An 18218-nucleotide genomic window follows, 5' to 3' on the forward strand; every position below is an offset into this window, starting at 1 on the left:
GCTGAGGCAGAAGGATTGCTTAAGCTCAGGAGTTTGAGGTTGCTGTGAGCTAGGCTGACACCACGGCACTCACTCTAGCCAGGGCAACAAAGTGACACTCTGTCTCAAAAAAAAAAAAAAAAAAAAAAAAAGTACTGCTAAAACTGAAAACCCTGCTATAGGCCAAAAATAAAAATTACCACTGTCTATGGGTATAAGACTTCAAATAACTTGGACCAAATCTAAAGAATTGTGCAGAAGATAAATAAACTTAATAAATACAGTTGATGACACTATGGGTCTAATTATACTTTAGGTCCTACCATGTTGTTCTTTGATTTAAAAAAATTATGTATTATGAAAGTACACATTAATTACATTAGTTAAAATAATCAATTTATTTGTCCTATCTTCTTATTATAAGAAACATTCAGAACATTGTTTCTATGCTTGGCTTATGATAAAAGTAATATAATTTGGTTTTGGTACCAATTTCCTAAACTGGATAGCAATTCCACATAAATTTTCAAAATATATGCCATATCCTAGTCCTGGTGTATTTTAAGCTAATTTCTACAAATGCAGACTCCTAGGCCTCCCATCAGACATTGGGGGACAGTTTCTCTGGGTATTTGTATTTTCTGCAAGTTTACCAGGTGATTCTTATGCATGATAAAGTTTGAGAACCACTGACTTAGGCTTTGCTTTTATAAGAAAAGAGCGGCCATTTCCACTTCATTCTCACTTAAGTTAAAGAGCAACAATCAAATAATTCATAGGTATGAAAGATCAACAATATGTAGTAATATATCACAGTGGCTGGAAACAGCCTACCTAAAATAATATCTTTTTAAAATGAGGCTGGAATAAGAAAAAAAATCTCATAAACACTGTCATAAAATGTTCCATATCAGAAGTATTTTGCCTTTCCACATGGATATATTTTAAGTAGCAATGTTTAAACAGAAGGCACCAAATTCTTCCCTGGCTAAGGTTTGTTACTGGTGATCTTCATTATTCTTCAAGGAAATAGATGTCCTTAGCATCTTGCTGCCACAAGGTACACATTTAAATATGTGCTTTCTATTTAGCATTTAGTGACAAATAATACATTAGTTGTGTTAAGAGGTCATAAGCACAGGATGAACAAAAATTTGGCTTTTCAAATGCAAGACAAAGATTTTTCCTTCTGAACTTTTCTGTAGCCTAAGCACCAAATTGTTGACTCAATAGAGATCACAATTTCAGATGATAACATGTCTCCAAGCAAGCAAGAAAAAGGTGGAAAAAATGCTAGGCAAAATGAAGCAAGAGGCTATAATAAAAATTGAGCTATTATATGCCAAGTGCCTGCTATTGTCAGGCATTTTACAAACATTTTCTTATTCAACACTTGCCATCTCTGTAAAAGTAGATAATGCCTATTTTGCTGATGAGAAAATTGAGGACCAGAGAAGTTAATCTGTTTAAGTTCACCAAGTTGGTAGATGGGAGATCTGAGATTCAACTGCAAGAAGACAAGCTTTACTTATTATTCCTCTCCCCACCCCTGCCTGCTCCAATATTCACTAACATCCTGGTTCATGGAAATTTCCTGTGAAGGTGTAACTCGTAATTCCAAATATTTCAAGTTGACAACATTCTAAAGAATAAGGTGCTCTACAGCTTATTCATCTAAGAAATTGAATGGAATTAAGTGAGATGACATATGTATAAATATTCTAAAACCCCAAAGCATCATACAAATGTAAGGCACTAAGTTATTCATTAAAATGAATTTTGTTATATTTTGAGGATCTTTGGCAGATGGCAACAGGATTTTGAGATATTACAAAATAATTAGTGACACCATAGGATACTGTGAAATCATGACTGAGGTTATACTAAATTGGCTTCCAAAAGCCACATATATAAATGTTTTGGACAATAGATAATGTCATAATTTTGTAACTGACTCTAGGAGCCTCCCCTTTAGCTGTGGGCATTTGCAGAGTTCCATCTGGGCCTGTCCTCTGCTTCTTCATCGTCCCCTTGGGCAACCTCATCTACTGCATAGCTTCAGATCCCACCTTTACTGCTGGTGAAGCACCAACTTACATGGTTCCCCTTAATCTGTTTCCTGATCTCCAGACCAGAAATTTCCCTTAAATCATAGATCTCTTTCAGGCATTTCAAACTTAAAATAGTCAAAACCCAACTTCTTATCTACTTCATCTTTTCTCTGGTGTTAATTTTCTTCTTCCTATTTTTTTTCTCCCTCAGTTAATTGTATCAGTTATCACTTCTAGAAACCTCAGAATCATCTTAAATTTTGCCTAATATTTAATACAGTTTAAATACAATTTAAATAATTGTACACTAGATCCTAAAGAAGCTGTTCTCAAATGTACCCTCATCTTTATTTGCCTACTACCACAAGTTTCTGGAAAAAAAATAAAACACCCCTGGTGGTATTGTGACTCCTCTTTCAAAGCCTTTAATGAACTTCAAAAGTCTAGAGAATACTGCCCAATCTCCTTGGCATGGTCCTGAACCATCTAGCCCCTGCCATTCTAATTTCACCTCTCAAATAGACCTTTATCACCCTACCTGTCACCTGTCACTAGCCAACCTGCTCTTCCTTAAACACCTGGGGCACCTTCATGCCTCTGTGCCTTCATTTATCTTACTTTCGTCTCTTTCTCTACCACCATCACAGAGTGCAGTTTCTGAACCTGCTGTCTCCAGGCCTTGGCAGATGTTGTTTCCCTCTATCTGAAATGCCTTCCCCTGTTTGCAAACTCGATTCATCCTGAAAGTCACAGCATAAGCTATAGATAGATGTCCACTAGAAAACTGCTCATGAGTCCTCCACTTTCTTTAGCTTAGATCTTAGAATATCTCTACTTCATCACATCTCTATTATCATTTTTCTCACAGTATACTGTAATCAGTTGTTTACATTTATATATCCTTAGGTGGCAACGGGCTCACTGATGGCAGGGATATCGTTGCCTTTGAATTGCCAGAATTCAATGTCTGTCATATACCAGATTGTCAATCAAAGTTAAGATGACTACCGTGACTACCATTAAATGCTATGTTTTATGCTTATTATCAAAATGTAAAGTCTAATAAGATACGAAATGCAAATTCTCCTTTTTGCCATGTTTACTGAGGTATATTTGACAAACGAAATGCAGATTTTTAATCAGAGAGCTATACCCTATGATCTTTACTTTATAACAGGTTTTGTATCAGTAAAAGAAAAAAGGAAAGCTAATATATCTACAGTTTTCTCTGCTACTACATTAGCCTATGTATAACCCATCTCAGCACTTACTACCATGGATCATGGTGTCGGTTTGTCTGTCTTCACCCACAGCCAGTGTACTACTTGAGGGTAAAGACCAAGTTACATTCACCTGGCCCACTTCCTAGCACATAGTATAGCAGGCAGTCAATGATTTCTTTTAAATTTTTGCTCAGAATACATCACACTGGAATATTAATAATCAAACTTTTATATTATATAGAGCATGCCAATTTCAAAAGAATAGAAACTAAACTTAGTTATATTCCAAAAGTTCATTCTTAGCTTGGCAATATGGTACACAGAACACACATTATCACAAAAACAATGTTCAAGATTAAGATTGTGTTCATAGCCCATTTAACAAAATCTTATTCTACTCATATTTTGCCTAAAATTTTGTATATTTAGGGGAAAATACAGAAAGAAATGCCATAGACTTACCTTTTTCTTAGCACTGGAAAATGTATCTAAACATTAGAAAACTTCATCGAGCCTCCAGAAACTGTTCAGTCTGTGGCCACCACCTACTTTCTATTGTTGGATGGGTAAGGGGTCAGGAATAAGGACACCGTGATCCAGTGGGGATGGAGTTGGGGCTGGGGGATGGTGCAGGCAGTCTGATGAAGGCTCTGGATTCTATGGCAGACACTTCCCATCCCCCTCTCTTTTCCCCATCCAAGGAAAGCAGGGACCAATGCAGCACGGTCAGGTGGGCAGGTCCCAAGGGGCAGTTCAGCCAGATGACCTGCCAAGGGAAGAGCAAGATCGGAAAGCCTAAGCCAGAAGGGCTGGGGGTAGCTGCAAAGCAGGCTGGGACAGGTGGAAAGTTACAGCACAGTGTGTAAGAAATCCCAATAAGGCATCATGTCTTTCCTGAAACCTCACTATACAGACAAAGGGATGGGATAGAGATAAGAGATCAATTTAAGTTAGACTTGAAAGTTGAGGGACTTATTGATTTATAAGGTATAGAAAACTGAGGAAGTTCTCTGGAAGTTTAATTTTGGAAGATAATACACAGCCAAAAATGCATGATATCATTTACTTCTCAAAAGAGTACAGATAAAGAAAAACAGTGATAACAAAACTTGTTCTTTTCATCTTCCAAACTAATGGGAGTTTGCTCTATTAAAATTCAATATCCATAAGTGAATTTTCAGAAGAAGCAGAACTTTCTGATGATGTTTATATATCTATAAATATGAATGATGCAAATTTTGGGTCCTACAATATCAGATAACAAGATACAGCCCAAGCTTCAGCTCTTGCTAATTAAACGAATCAATTAAGAGACTACGGTTGCAACTGTGTAGCTGCTGTTCTATAGTAGCAATAACAACCCCACGGGGAGGTCTTTTACTACATTAAAATGCTGTCCTGCACAACTCCATCTGATATTATTAGAAACAGTTATTTGTGTCTTGCTGTCATATTAGTAGCAAAGGCAAATTATGGAAATATGCAGACCAGAATGGTCCCAGTATGAGATCAGGTTGGGTTTTTAGCCTCCAAGGGAACAATTGCTGAAATTCCAAAGTTCCCCAAAGTTCTTTAATGGAACTGATAAATCTATCAGCACAGCATCCATTTAGAAGCTAGGTAAGGGTCACATATTTACATACTTTCCTGCTAAGCTGATACAATTCAACTAGATGAATTATCATATTAAGTTTACCCTCCTGAGTTAAACTGATGGAGTTCAAAATTGTTTTCGATGGTTGTCATTAATCGCTGTTACTTTGTAAATGCTTACTTTGAAATCTAATTGTGCTGGTGTATCAAGGGTCATATTAATAGCATTCTTAATGGTAAATCTTTGTAAAACATGTTTATTCTACTAATATTATCACTCAAGATTTCAAAGCTACTAAGAAATAAAGTATATTTATTATCAACAAAAACTTAATTTAAAATGTACAATTTGAGATTTAAATTAGCTTTAAGAACTTTACCATCATTTGGTTTCATTAGATCTCTGGCTAAGCTTCAAAGATATAGAATCTGATAGTTTCTCAAGAGTCCTTGGGTGAACACCAACACCACAGCCATGAAGATGTTGTTCACTGCAGTATAAAGCTCATTTTCCCTTTCAGGCAATAGGATTGTTTTTACAAGAAAAAAAATTCAGTCTCACTGAGATATGCTTCCCTTAATATTACAAAAACAATATATATGTAATAATATAATATATATTTTATAATAATATATAAAACATTATAAAAATAAATAAGTAGTAATTACAATACAAAAATTTGGGATAAAATGGTAACAGGGAATTCATCCTTACTGTGAAGCATAGTTCAAGTAAGGAATTCTGGTTAAGTTAAACACTGTCTCTTCCATTTCTATGTGAGCTTATACTGTTTGAAGTACACAAACTCAGAGCTTTACCAAAAACATGCAAACAAAACAAACAAAACCTAGACAACTTACAATTTGAAACAGGCACAAATATCCTGGGAAAATTCTGGGCTATGTAGCTTACTAATTAAATATGTGTTATGATCTGAAAGTTTGTGTCCCCCCAAGGTCATATGTTGAAGCCCTAATCTCCAATGTGATGGTATTTGGAGGTGAGGCCTTTGGAGGGTAATTAGGCTTAGATGGGGCCACATGGGGAGGCCCCATGATGGCATCAGCACCCTTCGCAGAAGAAAGAGGAAGGGAGATCAGAGCATGGCTTGCCCTTGCATGTACTCACTCATCCGCTCTTCCTCTCTCTCTGCCAAGTAAGAACACAGCAAGAAGGAAGCTGCCTGCAAGCCAGGAAGAGGGCCCTTACCAGAAACTGAATCTGCTGGCAGTTTGATCTTAGACTTCCCAGTTTCCAGAACTGTGAAAAATTAACGTCTGTTGCTTAAGCATTCAGTCTACGGCATTTTGTTTCAGCAGCCCGAGCAGACTACGGCAGTTGTACTTAGCAGTTACTGCAAGGAGCTCCCTGGATTACACAGCCAAGCAATTTGTTATAAAGGTAGTCAGATGGTTAACAGCTGGGCTTTAAAGTTAGACTTGGTTCTGCATCCTGGTTCTACCAGTTATTGCCATAGTATAGTTATTTAACCCCTCTCTGATCACTTCTGTCTTCTGAAAATTAGGCATACCAATCATCAGTGTTTCATCATGTTTGCACATAGAATAGGTAACTCCAGTCTTATGGGTGATGATAATAGGTATGAAAATAGTAGGGAAAATAAATGGTAGTACTCAAGTGGGGTATTACTAAGGGATAGACCTGAGAAGTAATGCTCTGTTTATAAAATATCTTTTTAGGTAAGTTTCCTGAGTCACTTTTTAGTTTTTCATATGTGTCAAATATGATTTCATGTCAATATATTATAGCATACTGGGTTGAATAGCGCCTTCCAAAAATTCACATCTACCCAGAACCTCAGAACGTGACCTTATTTGGAAATAGGGTCTTTGCACATGTAATTAGTTAAGATGAGGCTTTACTGGATTAGGTGAGCCCTAAGTCTGATGACTGGTGTCATTGGATTTATGTTTACACAGTCACAGGGATGAAGGCCACGTGATGACAGAAGAAGAGACTAGAATGATATAGCTAAAAGCCAAGGAACACCAAGGGCCGCCAGCAACCACCAGAGGGGAGGAGAGGGCACGGAACAGATCCTCACCAGAGCCTGTAAGAAGGAACCCACCCTGCCCACACTTTGGCTCTAGATTTCTGGCTTCGAGAACTGTGACAGAATAAATCGCCGTTGTTTTACTGCCCAGTTTGTGGTAACTTGCGGCAACAGCCCTAGGAAACAAATACTGAGTCCTGTATGGTACATTTGGGGAATAATAATGAAATTGATAGATACCAAAGATTAAAATTTGGATTCCCTGAGCACATGTACGTACACCCAGATTAAATGAGTTCCTCTGGGTCATAAAGGCACAAATTTCATCTCTGAATGCCCCGTTCTATTAACTCAGAAGTCTTTGCCTTCGTTATACAAAAACACTACCTAACAATTTTTAAATCAAGTTCAAACAGCATAACAGAAAGGATTCCTTACACTTGGATTGAAAGTTGATGAGCCAAAGGCTTTAAGGTGGACAGAATAAATCTACTGAAATAAATAAATCTACTGAATAAATCCTTGCCTTTTACATGTATAAGTTCTATAAACAGAAGATGATCCCTTAGGTTCCCAGGCTGTGTTTTAGGATAAGCTGGGCTATATTCCAGCAATAAGTCAATCCTGAGATCTCAGGCCACTGGAGGTTGGGGATGGCCCTGCTCATCACCGTTCTCCACTAGGGACCCATGCTAACAGAGGAATATCAACATCATACTCAGCTTACAAGGGAGGCACAGAGGGCTCACACCTGCCCTTAGCTATCTCTGACCAGAAGTGACACACATTACTACAAGGAGACAATTTTCCCTGGGTCTTTTGCATTTGTCCACTTCTTGCGAGCAAGATCCTAATGTCCTTTGTTCTGGACTATTCTTTTAAGGATGTTTGTGTGGTGAACAGCCTCAGAAGACAGTGTCTCCCTCCAGAACAAGGGGCAGGCAGGATTACTGCCCATTATAAAAGACTCAGGTTCCCTAAACTCAGGGCTCCTCTTCTATAATGCAACCCATTGTGTGTGGTGTCATTTTGCCATCTTTGGATTGCCCTGGGGGAATTTGGGATCAGGGAAATAGTACAAAAACAATGATACTTTGATCACTGCTAGTGCTGTAATAAACTGTCCTTCATCTCTGACCCCAGAGTCTCATGTCTTTTACTAGCATCCATGACACAGTAGCAGGCTAATTTGTCAGCTTGCAGGTAGGGTAAATTTCATACCCTTCCTAGTTCTTGACATTCACTTCCACTCATAGCTCTTAGTCAGAACTAATCATATGATCCCAACCTAACCCTTCTTGCTTCATTATTAAGAATCCACATGACATAAATAGATGAAATTCATATACTTACGCAATCCCACATCATAGAGAAATGGACAAAAGGGTTGAAGTGGTACTTCACAGAGGCAGAAAGTCAATGGTAGATAAACAGAAATGGCCAGTAAATATAAAAAAATATGTTCTACCTCATTAATGATCAGGATAAACAAATTAAAACCACAATGAAGACACTATTCACATTGGCAAAAATTACGGAGTCTGATAATATCAGGTGCTAGTGAAGATGTGGAACAAAGTGAACATACTCAATGCACACAAACCCTAAATAAATTGGTGCACATGTGTCATCAGCACACATGCACCCACATATAGAAATGCTTAGGGAAGCAATTACAGCAAAAACACCCAACTGTCCGTCAATAGCAGATCTTTTTATCAACACAACAGCATCCTACACAGCTGAGCACAAATGAATTACCCCTACATGTAACACAAGTGAGTCTCACAAACAACATAGAGCAAAATAACCAAATCACAGACAATTCCAGAATCTAATTCTATGTCATCAAGTTTAAAGGCGTGTAACACTAAACTATATATTATTTAGAGATGTAAATATGTGGGAAAATTATAAAGAAAAGCAAGATATGATAAATACAAATCAGGAAGCGGCTCTCCTTGCAAGGAAGAAAGGGTGATAGGATGAGAATGTGCACACAGACACCTTTGAAACTAATGATTATGTTTTTAAGAAAACTTCCTGCTGGGTACCCAGGTCTTTGATGTATTATTATTCTTTATAACTTATATATGTCTTATAAATGCTCTTTTATACATTTATATAAATATATAAAGTATATTTATAATATTTTGTACAATATTTTATATTTATATAACATCTAACAAAACCAAGTTTTTTAAAAGTAATGAGATTTGTTTTATTGGAAATGAAAATCACAAACTGAGTTTTCTTAAGTTCAGAGTGAGTAAAAAGTGAATGAAATGAATTATTTTTAAGTTTGTACTTTCTCTAAGTTGGAATACTAACATTTTTAAACCTTATTGTTAAAAACAAAAATACTTCTCTTAGCCTAAAACTCTTCTTTGAACATTGAAGGTCATGTTTATCAACATTCACAAAAACCAACTTTTATAGAAAATTCTATAAGGATTCTCACAAAGACAAATATATACTTGTGAAGCATCACCTTTACCACGTAACATGCTACTGTTGTTCCTGACCTGCATGTCTTGGAAAAGATATTTGCTTTAGACATCTTCGATTAAAGCACACATGCTAGCTGGAAATCAATCTGTATCTGCTGTAACAGTCTCACTATCTTCAAACCATTTCTTTCCCTCTTCCATACAGATCTATTATTGCTGATAATACACATAGAAAAATTCAACAGAGCAAAATACATTGGCCATTCAAACTGCTGTGCTGTTGAATTTTAGAGTAATTAGAAACTACTCTAGAAATTGTGCAGAAATTGACATTCCTACTTAGTGTAAATGGTATAAACAGAGTGGACACACAGCCTCTTTGGAATTCATTAGCAAGTCATCTATCATTTACTGGGGCGGAGGGAAGTGTCAGCTACACGCAATTCTCTTTTCCTCTTTTCCTTTTTCAGATGACTTTTTGTTGGCTGTTTAGGTAGGGGAAAGAGGGAGGAGAGAGGGGGAAAGAGGGAGGAGAGAGGGGGAAAGAGGGAGAAAGGGGGAGAAAGAGAGGGGGGGTGGGAGACGGGAGGGAGAAGGGAGGGGAGAGAGAGGAAAAGATGGAGAGAGGGTGAGAGGAGGGGGGAGGGAGGACAGGAGGGAGGAAGGGAGTTTTGCTAATAAGTTTTGGGTGCAGCAAGTGAATGAAAGAGTAAAATTAAAAGGCACTTGCTGATGGAATGGGCACTGGAGTGAGCTGAGAAATCTGCTACCTTTCCTTGTTCTCCCTACCAACTAGATGTGAAACCTTGAGAAAGTCAAGTGATCTTTTATGATGCATAGTTTCCTTCTCTGAGGAAGACAGCTTAGTTCAGCCCTTTGATCCCAAATAGCCCCCTGCACTTTCTTTTTCTCCATTTGTTTCTATATTTGCTCTCCTCACTTTTCTTTTTCAAGTCCAACACTTCACACTGGCCAAGTTCACCCCTCATTCACCCAGTATTTACTAACTGCTGCTTACATGCCAGGCCCTGTTCAGGGCACTGGGTAAAGAATGCTGAACAAAATGGACGAGGAGCCCTATGCTCAAGGAGCTTGTCACTTTCAAATGGGGAAGACAGACAACAAATATGTCAAAAAAAGTGAAATATATAGTATGTCAAATAATGGTAACTGCTAAAGAAAGAAGAATAAAGCCAGGAAAGGGGGAAATAAAAGGTGGGAAAGTGAGAAATAAAAGTTTGGAAAGGGTGACAGAAATTTTAAATGGTAAGGCCCCCAGAAAAGGTGGCTATTGAGTAAAGGCAGGAAGAAAGTGAGGGAAGCCCCTGTGTAGACATCTGGGGACAGATGTTCTCGGCAGAAGAAAAACAAGTGAGGAGACCTGTAGCACGTGCCCCACGTGTAAGAAAAGCTGTTTTACCACCTTTACTGCTATGTAACTAACAGACTAGGGAGCAGGGTGGGGTAGCAGACCCCAGCTACTGCTCCTTCAGACAAGAGATGGCAAGAGCCTGGCCAGGAGTGGGGTGAGAGTGGGAAAGAAAGGGGGAATCAAGGGTAATGCCAAGGTTTAGCTCAAGTTGCCATTTTCTGAGATAGGAAAAACTGAAAGAGAAATTTTTTATTTGTTTTGTTTTTATTGGGGGGTCGGGTTATGGATATCAAGGGCTCAGTTTGGATTTTATGAAGTTTGAGAAATCTATTAGAATCCCAGTAGCGATGTCAATAGCAGAGATGACATGAATGGCCTTCCTAGCATGAGCACTGAAGGGCAAAAAGCAGTTCTACACATCCGCATAATGCAGTTCTGTGTAGCCCTTTAAAAGAATGAGTTCTTTATGTACTAACACAGAAAGACGTCCAAGATTTATTATTGCATGAAAAGATGTGTAATTCTATTTCTGGAAGAATGTATCTATTGTTAATAACTTAAATACCTCTACGGGACAGGATATCTACTTCTGTGATGGGTAATTTTGTGTCAACTAGGTGAGGCCACGATATCTAGATACTCAGTCAAACATTTAGATGTTTCTATGAAGGCATTTTTTGTATTTTCACTTATTTATTAATTAATTAGAGACAGGGTCTCGCTCTGTCACCCAGCCTGGAGTGCAGTGGGGTAGTCATAGCTCACGGTAACGTCAAATTCATGTGAAGTTATTTTTTAGATGAGATTGACATTTAAATCCATAGACTTTGAGTAAAGATCTCCCTCCATAATGTGGGTAGGCCTCATCCAATTAGTTGAAGGCCTTAAGAGAAAAATTTCCAAGCAAGGAGGAATTCAGCCACCAGACTGCCTTTGGACTTGAACTGCACCTCTTCCCAGGGTCTCCAGCCTGCTGGCCTACCCTGCAGAATTTGGACTTGCCAAGCCTCCACAATTGCATAAGCCAATTCCTTAAAATAATCACTCTCTCTTTCTCTATACACACACCCTTCTATTGGTTCTATTTCTCTGGAGAACCCTAATATAACTTCTTATGACATATATTTAATACTATATAAATTTTTTTTAAAAATAAGCATGTATTACTTTATGAATCAGAAAAACAAGAATAACCACAGGTCTTAGTTCCAATATTTAAAATTTAGGTTACATTGATAAAGTACCTATATATACATACTATTATACTTTATATACATAAACTATACATGCATCTCTATACAAATATAAATAAAGCACAGAATAAGCATACATTGTTATTAATATCCTTCCTATATCAATGGCTATAAAATCACTACTTTTTTGATCCAAACCACAGGCCTCTCTGATATTCTCAATAAACTCAGAGAGCTTTCAGAAATACCCAACATGACTCTAAATCCCAAATGAGGTATCCAAAAGACATGACCAGACATTTCACAGATTATAAATGATACTTAGTAAATGAATAAATGGAGAAAATTCAAATATATTAGTCATAAACAGAGAAATAAAAATTAAAATAAGGTACCTTTTAAAACAAAATATGTTGAAAATAATAACTAATACTGTTAATTATAAACTTATAAGTAAAAATAGTAATAAACCTTTTTTTCAGCAGATAAAGTTCATTAATTTTGAAAATTATAACTAATACTAGTGAGAGTCCAAAGAGATATTCTATGATGGGTGGTATCCTAAAGAGATATAAAATGATTGGCAAGATGTGTAATAAACTATGAAATTATTCACAGCTTTTATTCTATTTAGGAGAAAATACACCTTAAAAAAAAATCTTATGCATGTTAGAAAATAATTCCAACCATCAAAAAAGGAAAACACATGAAGTTTAGAATACCATTTGTAATGGCAAAAAAGTAGAGGTAATTTCAATACCTAACATTTGGGATTTAAAGGTAAATAAAATATGTGACCTCTATTCATCAGAATGTTAAATATAACTCCATTAATAACAACATGAAATATAATAGGATCTTATGTGAAAAAAATCAAGATACAAAATTATGATTCAATTTCATTAAAAATGTGGATTTGAAAGGACCTAACAGAGAAAGCTAGAAAGAAAGCTGAAGAAAAGGTCAAGGTCATTATTTTCAAAAGCAGCTTTATATAATATGCTCTCATTTTTATTATGAGAACATGGAGAAAATATTCAATAGAAAAAAGTACTTAAAATATTCAACAAACTGAAAATAATTTTTAAAACTATTTTCCCTGTAATAAGAAGGCACTAAAATAATACTACCATGGAAACTTCTCTAACATATTAACCCATTTCTTTTTTTTTTTTTAAAGGAACCCATTTACTTGTTGTTACTTGCACAAAGTAACAACAAAATAAAACCATAATGGGCCCAGCGTGGGCCACCTGTTAATTCTGGCATTCTGGGAGGCCAAGGTGAGGTGAGAGGATTACTTGAGCTCAGGAGTTCAAGACCAGCCTGAGCAAGAGTGAGACTCTGTCTCTACCAAAAATAGAAAAAATTAACCAGCATAGTATTGTATGCTTGTAGTCCCAGCTACTTGGGAAGCTGAGGCAGGAGGATTACTTGAACCCAGGAGTTTGAGGAAGCTGTGAGCTAGGGTGATGCCACTGCACTCTAGCCTGGGCAACAGAACAAAACTCTGTCTAAAAAAAAAAACCACCATAATGAAGCCAGGTTCAAACAAATGGGCTAAACCTGGTTGAACATTTTTATTCTCTATAAATTAAGAGAATACAAAAAGTAATGATTCTTTCATACTTACCACTGTACCAAGAAACTGAATGCTCATGTTTCCACCTGCATCTCGAGAAAGACACTAAAAAAAAAGAGAGAGAGAGAGAGAGATAATGAATTTGCATGCACCCAAAAACTTGTACATGAAATGTTCATAATAGCCAAAAAACCCAAATGTCCATCAACTGATGGATGAATAAACAAAATATATCCATACAGTGCAATTTTATTTGGTCAGAAAAAAGAATGAAGTGCTGATACGTGCTACAACAGAAGTCGGTCACAAAGGATCACACAGTATTTGATTCCACGTAATTGGAAATTGCCAGAATAGTTAAATCTATACAGATAGAAAGTAAATAGGTAATTGCTTCAAAGAGGAGGGTTGGGAGGAAATGAAGCATGATTGCTAACTGATGTGGGGTTTGTTTTTAAGGGTGTGAAAATTCTAAAATTGAGCATGGTGATGGCTGTGCAACTCTATGAATAGACTAAAAACCACTGAATCGTAACTTCAAATGGGTGAATCATATGGTATGTGAATTATATCTCAATAAATTAGCAAGAAAAAAGGATTAGCCTTTGTTTAAAGGAACAATGAGAACAATACAATTCTTCTACGTCCAGAAAGTAGTGACAAAAGAAACAACCTGTTATGTATTCACGTATAAAGTATGCTTAAAGTAAATATAACATTATTATTTATATATATATCTCTTATTTGATTTTTGGTTAAATGTAAATAATAGTACTAAAAATGGATGACTAAATATACACTGGAAGTAAATTATACTTTTTTTCCAGATCATTCTCACCTATAAAATTGCTCTATTTAATCCTAATGTATTTCCCCAAAATCTTCACATTCTGTGCTAATCAGAGAGGGTCTAGTAGCTTCCAAAACTACACACTCAAATAAAGCAGTTCTAACTAAGCAGCATAAATTTTTTTTTAAAGTTCCCAGAGATAGTCCTAGAGGGAGTATTAGCGGTTTTTACTCAACTGCATGCCACGAACTACCACAGATATATCCCAATTTTGTTCTTTTTACAGAAGTAACAGTTTTACAACTCCAATCTCTGTGATCACTATAGTAATAGCACCCAGAGTGGACCTCCAGAATTCGAGCTGAGTCCCTGGTTCCTTGATTGAGGAAAGTTAGATCAATAATAAAAAAAAGTGGTTTAATGCACAACATTTTCCCTACCTGTAAATATTGCCAAGTGATTTGACACAACAGTAATCTCACTAGCATACTCAAGGCAAAGTGGTATTGAGTAGAAAATTCAAAATCAGTATGTTACCATTTTGACCCATTAATTTCACTTCTAAAAATTTATCCTAAGGAAAAAAATTATGGGTAGGCAGAAAAATAAAGCTATAAAAATGTCAGCACAGCATCGTTACAGAATTGAACAATGTCGAACAATCTAAATGATTAGCAAAGAAATTGGTTAAATAAATTATAGTATTCATCCAGGCAGTCATTTAAAAACTTTAGAGACATGAAAAATGCTTACAGCATATTTCTAAGTGCAAAAAGAACAAAACAGTATGTTCGGAATAAGTCTCATAAAAAATTTTGTATGTTATGAAAAATTCTAGAATAAATAATGCACATAAAACTGCTGTTATTTCTAGGTGAAAAATCTTAGTTGAACTTTTTTCCTTATCTGTTTTCCTATTCTTTTATATGGACATGTTTAACTTAATAAAGGCAAAAAGAGATAGAAGGAAAACAAAATGAAATAAAATAGATCTCTTTCCTTAGTGTCTTAAGGGAGACACTATTAAGAGGTGAAGGGTGACTCCTAGATTCTGACAGTGACGCTTCTATGTCAGCTATTCAACTCTTGACTACGTGTTGAGCACTGCTAGCTGAATTAATACTCACCTGCCAGGAGACTAACGGAAAGAGAACAAAATTATGAAATAACTATAATTCAATATGATAAATCCATAGTACAAAACATTATGGAATAAGAGGACAGACCAACTATTAATAAACACCCGAAAGGTTAAGGAAGACTTGCAGATAAATACTAAAGTTAGATATTAAAAATTGAACAGGATTCAGCCATTATGGAAAACAGTGTAAAAGTTCCTCCAAAAATGAAAAATAGAACTACCATATGACCCAGCAATCCCACTACTGAGTATACATTAAAGAATGAAATCTGTGTGTTAAAGATATATCTGCACTCCAATTTTTATTGTAGCACTATTCACAACAGCCAAGATATATAACACTCTAAGTGTCCATCAATGGACAAATGGATAAAGAAAGTGTGGTGTATATACACAACGGAATACTATTCAGCCTTAAAAAAAGAAGACAATCTTATCATCTGTGACAACGTGGATGAACCTGGAGGACGTTATGTTAAGTGAAATAAACCAGGCATAGAAAGACAAAAAGCATATGATCTTATTTATGTTTGGAATCTAAAAAAGTTAAATTCATAGAAGTAGAGAGTAGAATGGTGGTTACCAGGGGCTGGGGAGTGGGGGGCTTGGGCTTTGTCTTTGGGGTCAAAAGGACACAAAATTTCAGTTAGACAGAAGGAATAAATTCAAGAGATCTATTGTACAACATGGGGACTATAACTAATGACAGTGTATTATATGCTTGAAAATTGCTGAGGGCAGATTTAACATACTCTCACCACAAAAAAGGATAAACGTGTGAGGCAATACATATGTTAATTAGCTCAATTTAGCCATCCCACAATGTACACATATTTCAAAACAACATGTTATACATATGGTCTGCTTTGTCACCTCTAAACCTCAGGGTGAAATCTGATCCCCCAGTTTGAAGGTGGAGCCTACTGGCAGGTGTTTGGGCCATGGGGGCAGATGCTTCCTGAATAGATGAACTGCCCTCCTTCGGGAAGGAGTTCTTCCTTTATTAGTTCCTGAGAGCTTGGCTATTAAAGGACCTGGCACCTCCCTCCCCTCTCCCTTGCTTCCTCTCTCACCACGTGATCTCTGTACACACCGGCTTCCTTTGCCTTCCCTCGTAAGAGGAAGCAGCCTGAGGCCTTCAACAGAGGCCCAATCTTGAACTTTTCCAGACATCAGAATCGTGAACCAAATAAACTTTTTTTCTTTATAAAGTGCCCCGTTCTCAAGTATTCCTTTATAGCCACACAAAATGGATTAAGACAACATGATAAATTTTAATTTATCAATTAAAAATAAATTTTTAAAAAAATGAACAGTAATTCTCCAAAAGAAAAGTGAAAGAGAAACTTGTGGTCTGAGGGGACAGCTTATGCAAATTTCAGATTAACACACTGACTGCCACACTGGAAAAAAAAAATGTTTCCCTGGGGCCATGGTATTTTATTAAAACAAAATTATCTAGTTTGTTACTTTTTTATTATGTTCTGTGCATGAATTATATTGAACACAATCCATGTTTTTAGAATTAAATTGTTAATATTAATTGTAATAATAAGAACATCAACAAGTAAGATTTTCACGAACTACAGGGTTTTGTTTCACGAGGCCCCAGGCTCAAAACTAGTGTGAGTTAAATAGAACTTACACGGCAGTTAATGTGTTAAGAGAAATCCTGGTGAGTTTAAGGAATGTCGAGTAGTTCAGCTTGGCCAGAGATTGGGTTGGTTAAAGGACAGAAGTGGCAAGAAGAGAAACTGGGAAGGAATTATAAAGCCAGGTCATGTCTTGTACAGAGAGGGCTCATACTTGACAAAGTGCGTATACTTAAGAACTGGGGTGTGATGTGTTTATGTTTTAGAAAGACCATGGTCTGATGTCAGGCTGAAGATATATGGGAATGGGGAGGGACCCGGCTAGGAGGCCAAGCAACCTGCCACTACAATCATCCTGACTGGCCAAGCAAACACAACAGTACAACTAAGTCTGATTCATTCATAGGACCTTAGAATTTACAAAGCAAACAGACCTGAAAGACAATCTTAATTTTATTTTAGAGATGAGGAAACTAAGGCACAAGAATATAAAAACTAATTTCCTACACTGCAACTCTCCAAGAAAAATTTTAATCTTGGTCCTGAGCTCAAAAAAAAAAAAAAAAAAATCACAATAAGCTTTACCACAATAAGCTAAGCCACTGAACTGCTGTGTGTTGGAAAGTTTCGGCATTTAGCTTCATACAACAAAAACTGGAAAGGCAGACTTAGACCAACAGGCAAAAACCAATGAATGTGGCTGTGCTCTAGTAAAACTGTGTTTATGACATAAATAATGAAATTTGAATCTGACATACTTTTCATGTGTCATGAAACATTATTCATTTATTTTCTTTCAGCCATTTAAAAATGTAATAACCATTCAACTTGTGAGCCCTACAGAAACGGACCATAGGCTGGGTCTGGCTGCCTCCTGGTCTCAGCCACCAGCACTTCTCACCTGAGGACTGCAACGGTCAAATAAATGATTTTTCATCTCCACCACCGGGCCCACAGTGATTTTAAATCACATCACTTTGTTCTCCTATTCAAAACCCGCCAAATGCTCTGCAACATGAATCAAATAAAACCCAAAATCTTTGGCCCCTAGATGATGGTCCCTGTCTACCTTGTCCTACTCTCCTTCTGGCCTTCCCACAAAACAAACTTGCGTCCCAGAGCCTTTGTACCTGCCATTCCTGCCACCTGGGCTTCCGGCCCCCAGGCTTCTGCATGGCTGTCTGCTTTTTCCCACAGGTCTCAACTCAAAGCCAGCTGTTCAGAAAGGACTTGCTAA

General features: G+C 36.8%; 1 protein-coding gene across 2 annotated transcripts in view; it reads right to left on the reverse strand.

The window, feature by feature from the left end:
* The window catches only part of PCCA (propionyl-CoA carboxylase subunit alpha), a 364494-nt gene that overhangs the window by 58151 nt on the left and 288125 nt on the right, over nt 1–18218 (reverse strand). For both annotated transcript variants that reach the window (XM_045567353.1, XM_045567354.1), the window contains one exon: nt 13510–13563. In XM_045567353.1, the coding sequence (XP_045423309.1) occupies nt 13510–13563 (54 nt within the window). The remainder of the gene's footprint in view (nt 1–13509; nt 13564–18218) is intronic.

This window comes from Lemur catta, chromosome 13, assembly GCF_020740605.2.
Source record: "Lemur catta isolate mLemCat1 chromosome 13, mLemCat1.pri, whole genome shotgun sequence".
In the NCBI taxonomy this organism is placed as follows: Eukaryota; Metazoa; Chordata; class Mammalia; order Primates; family Lemuridae; genus Lemur; species Lemur catta.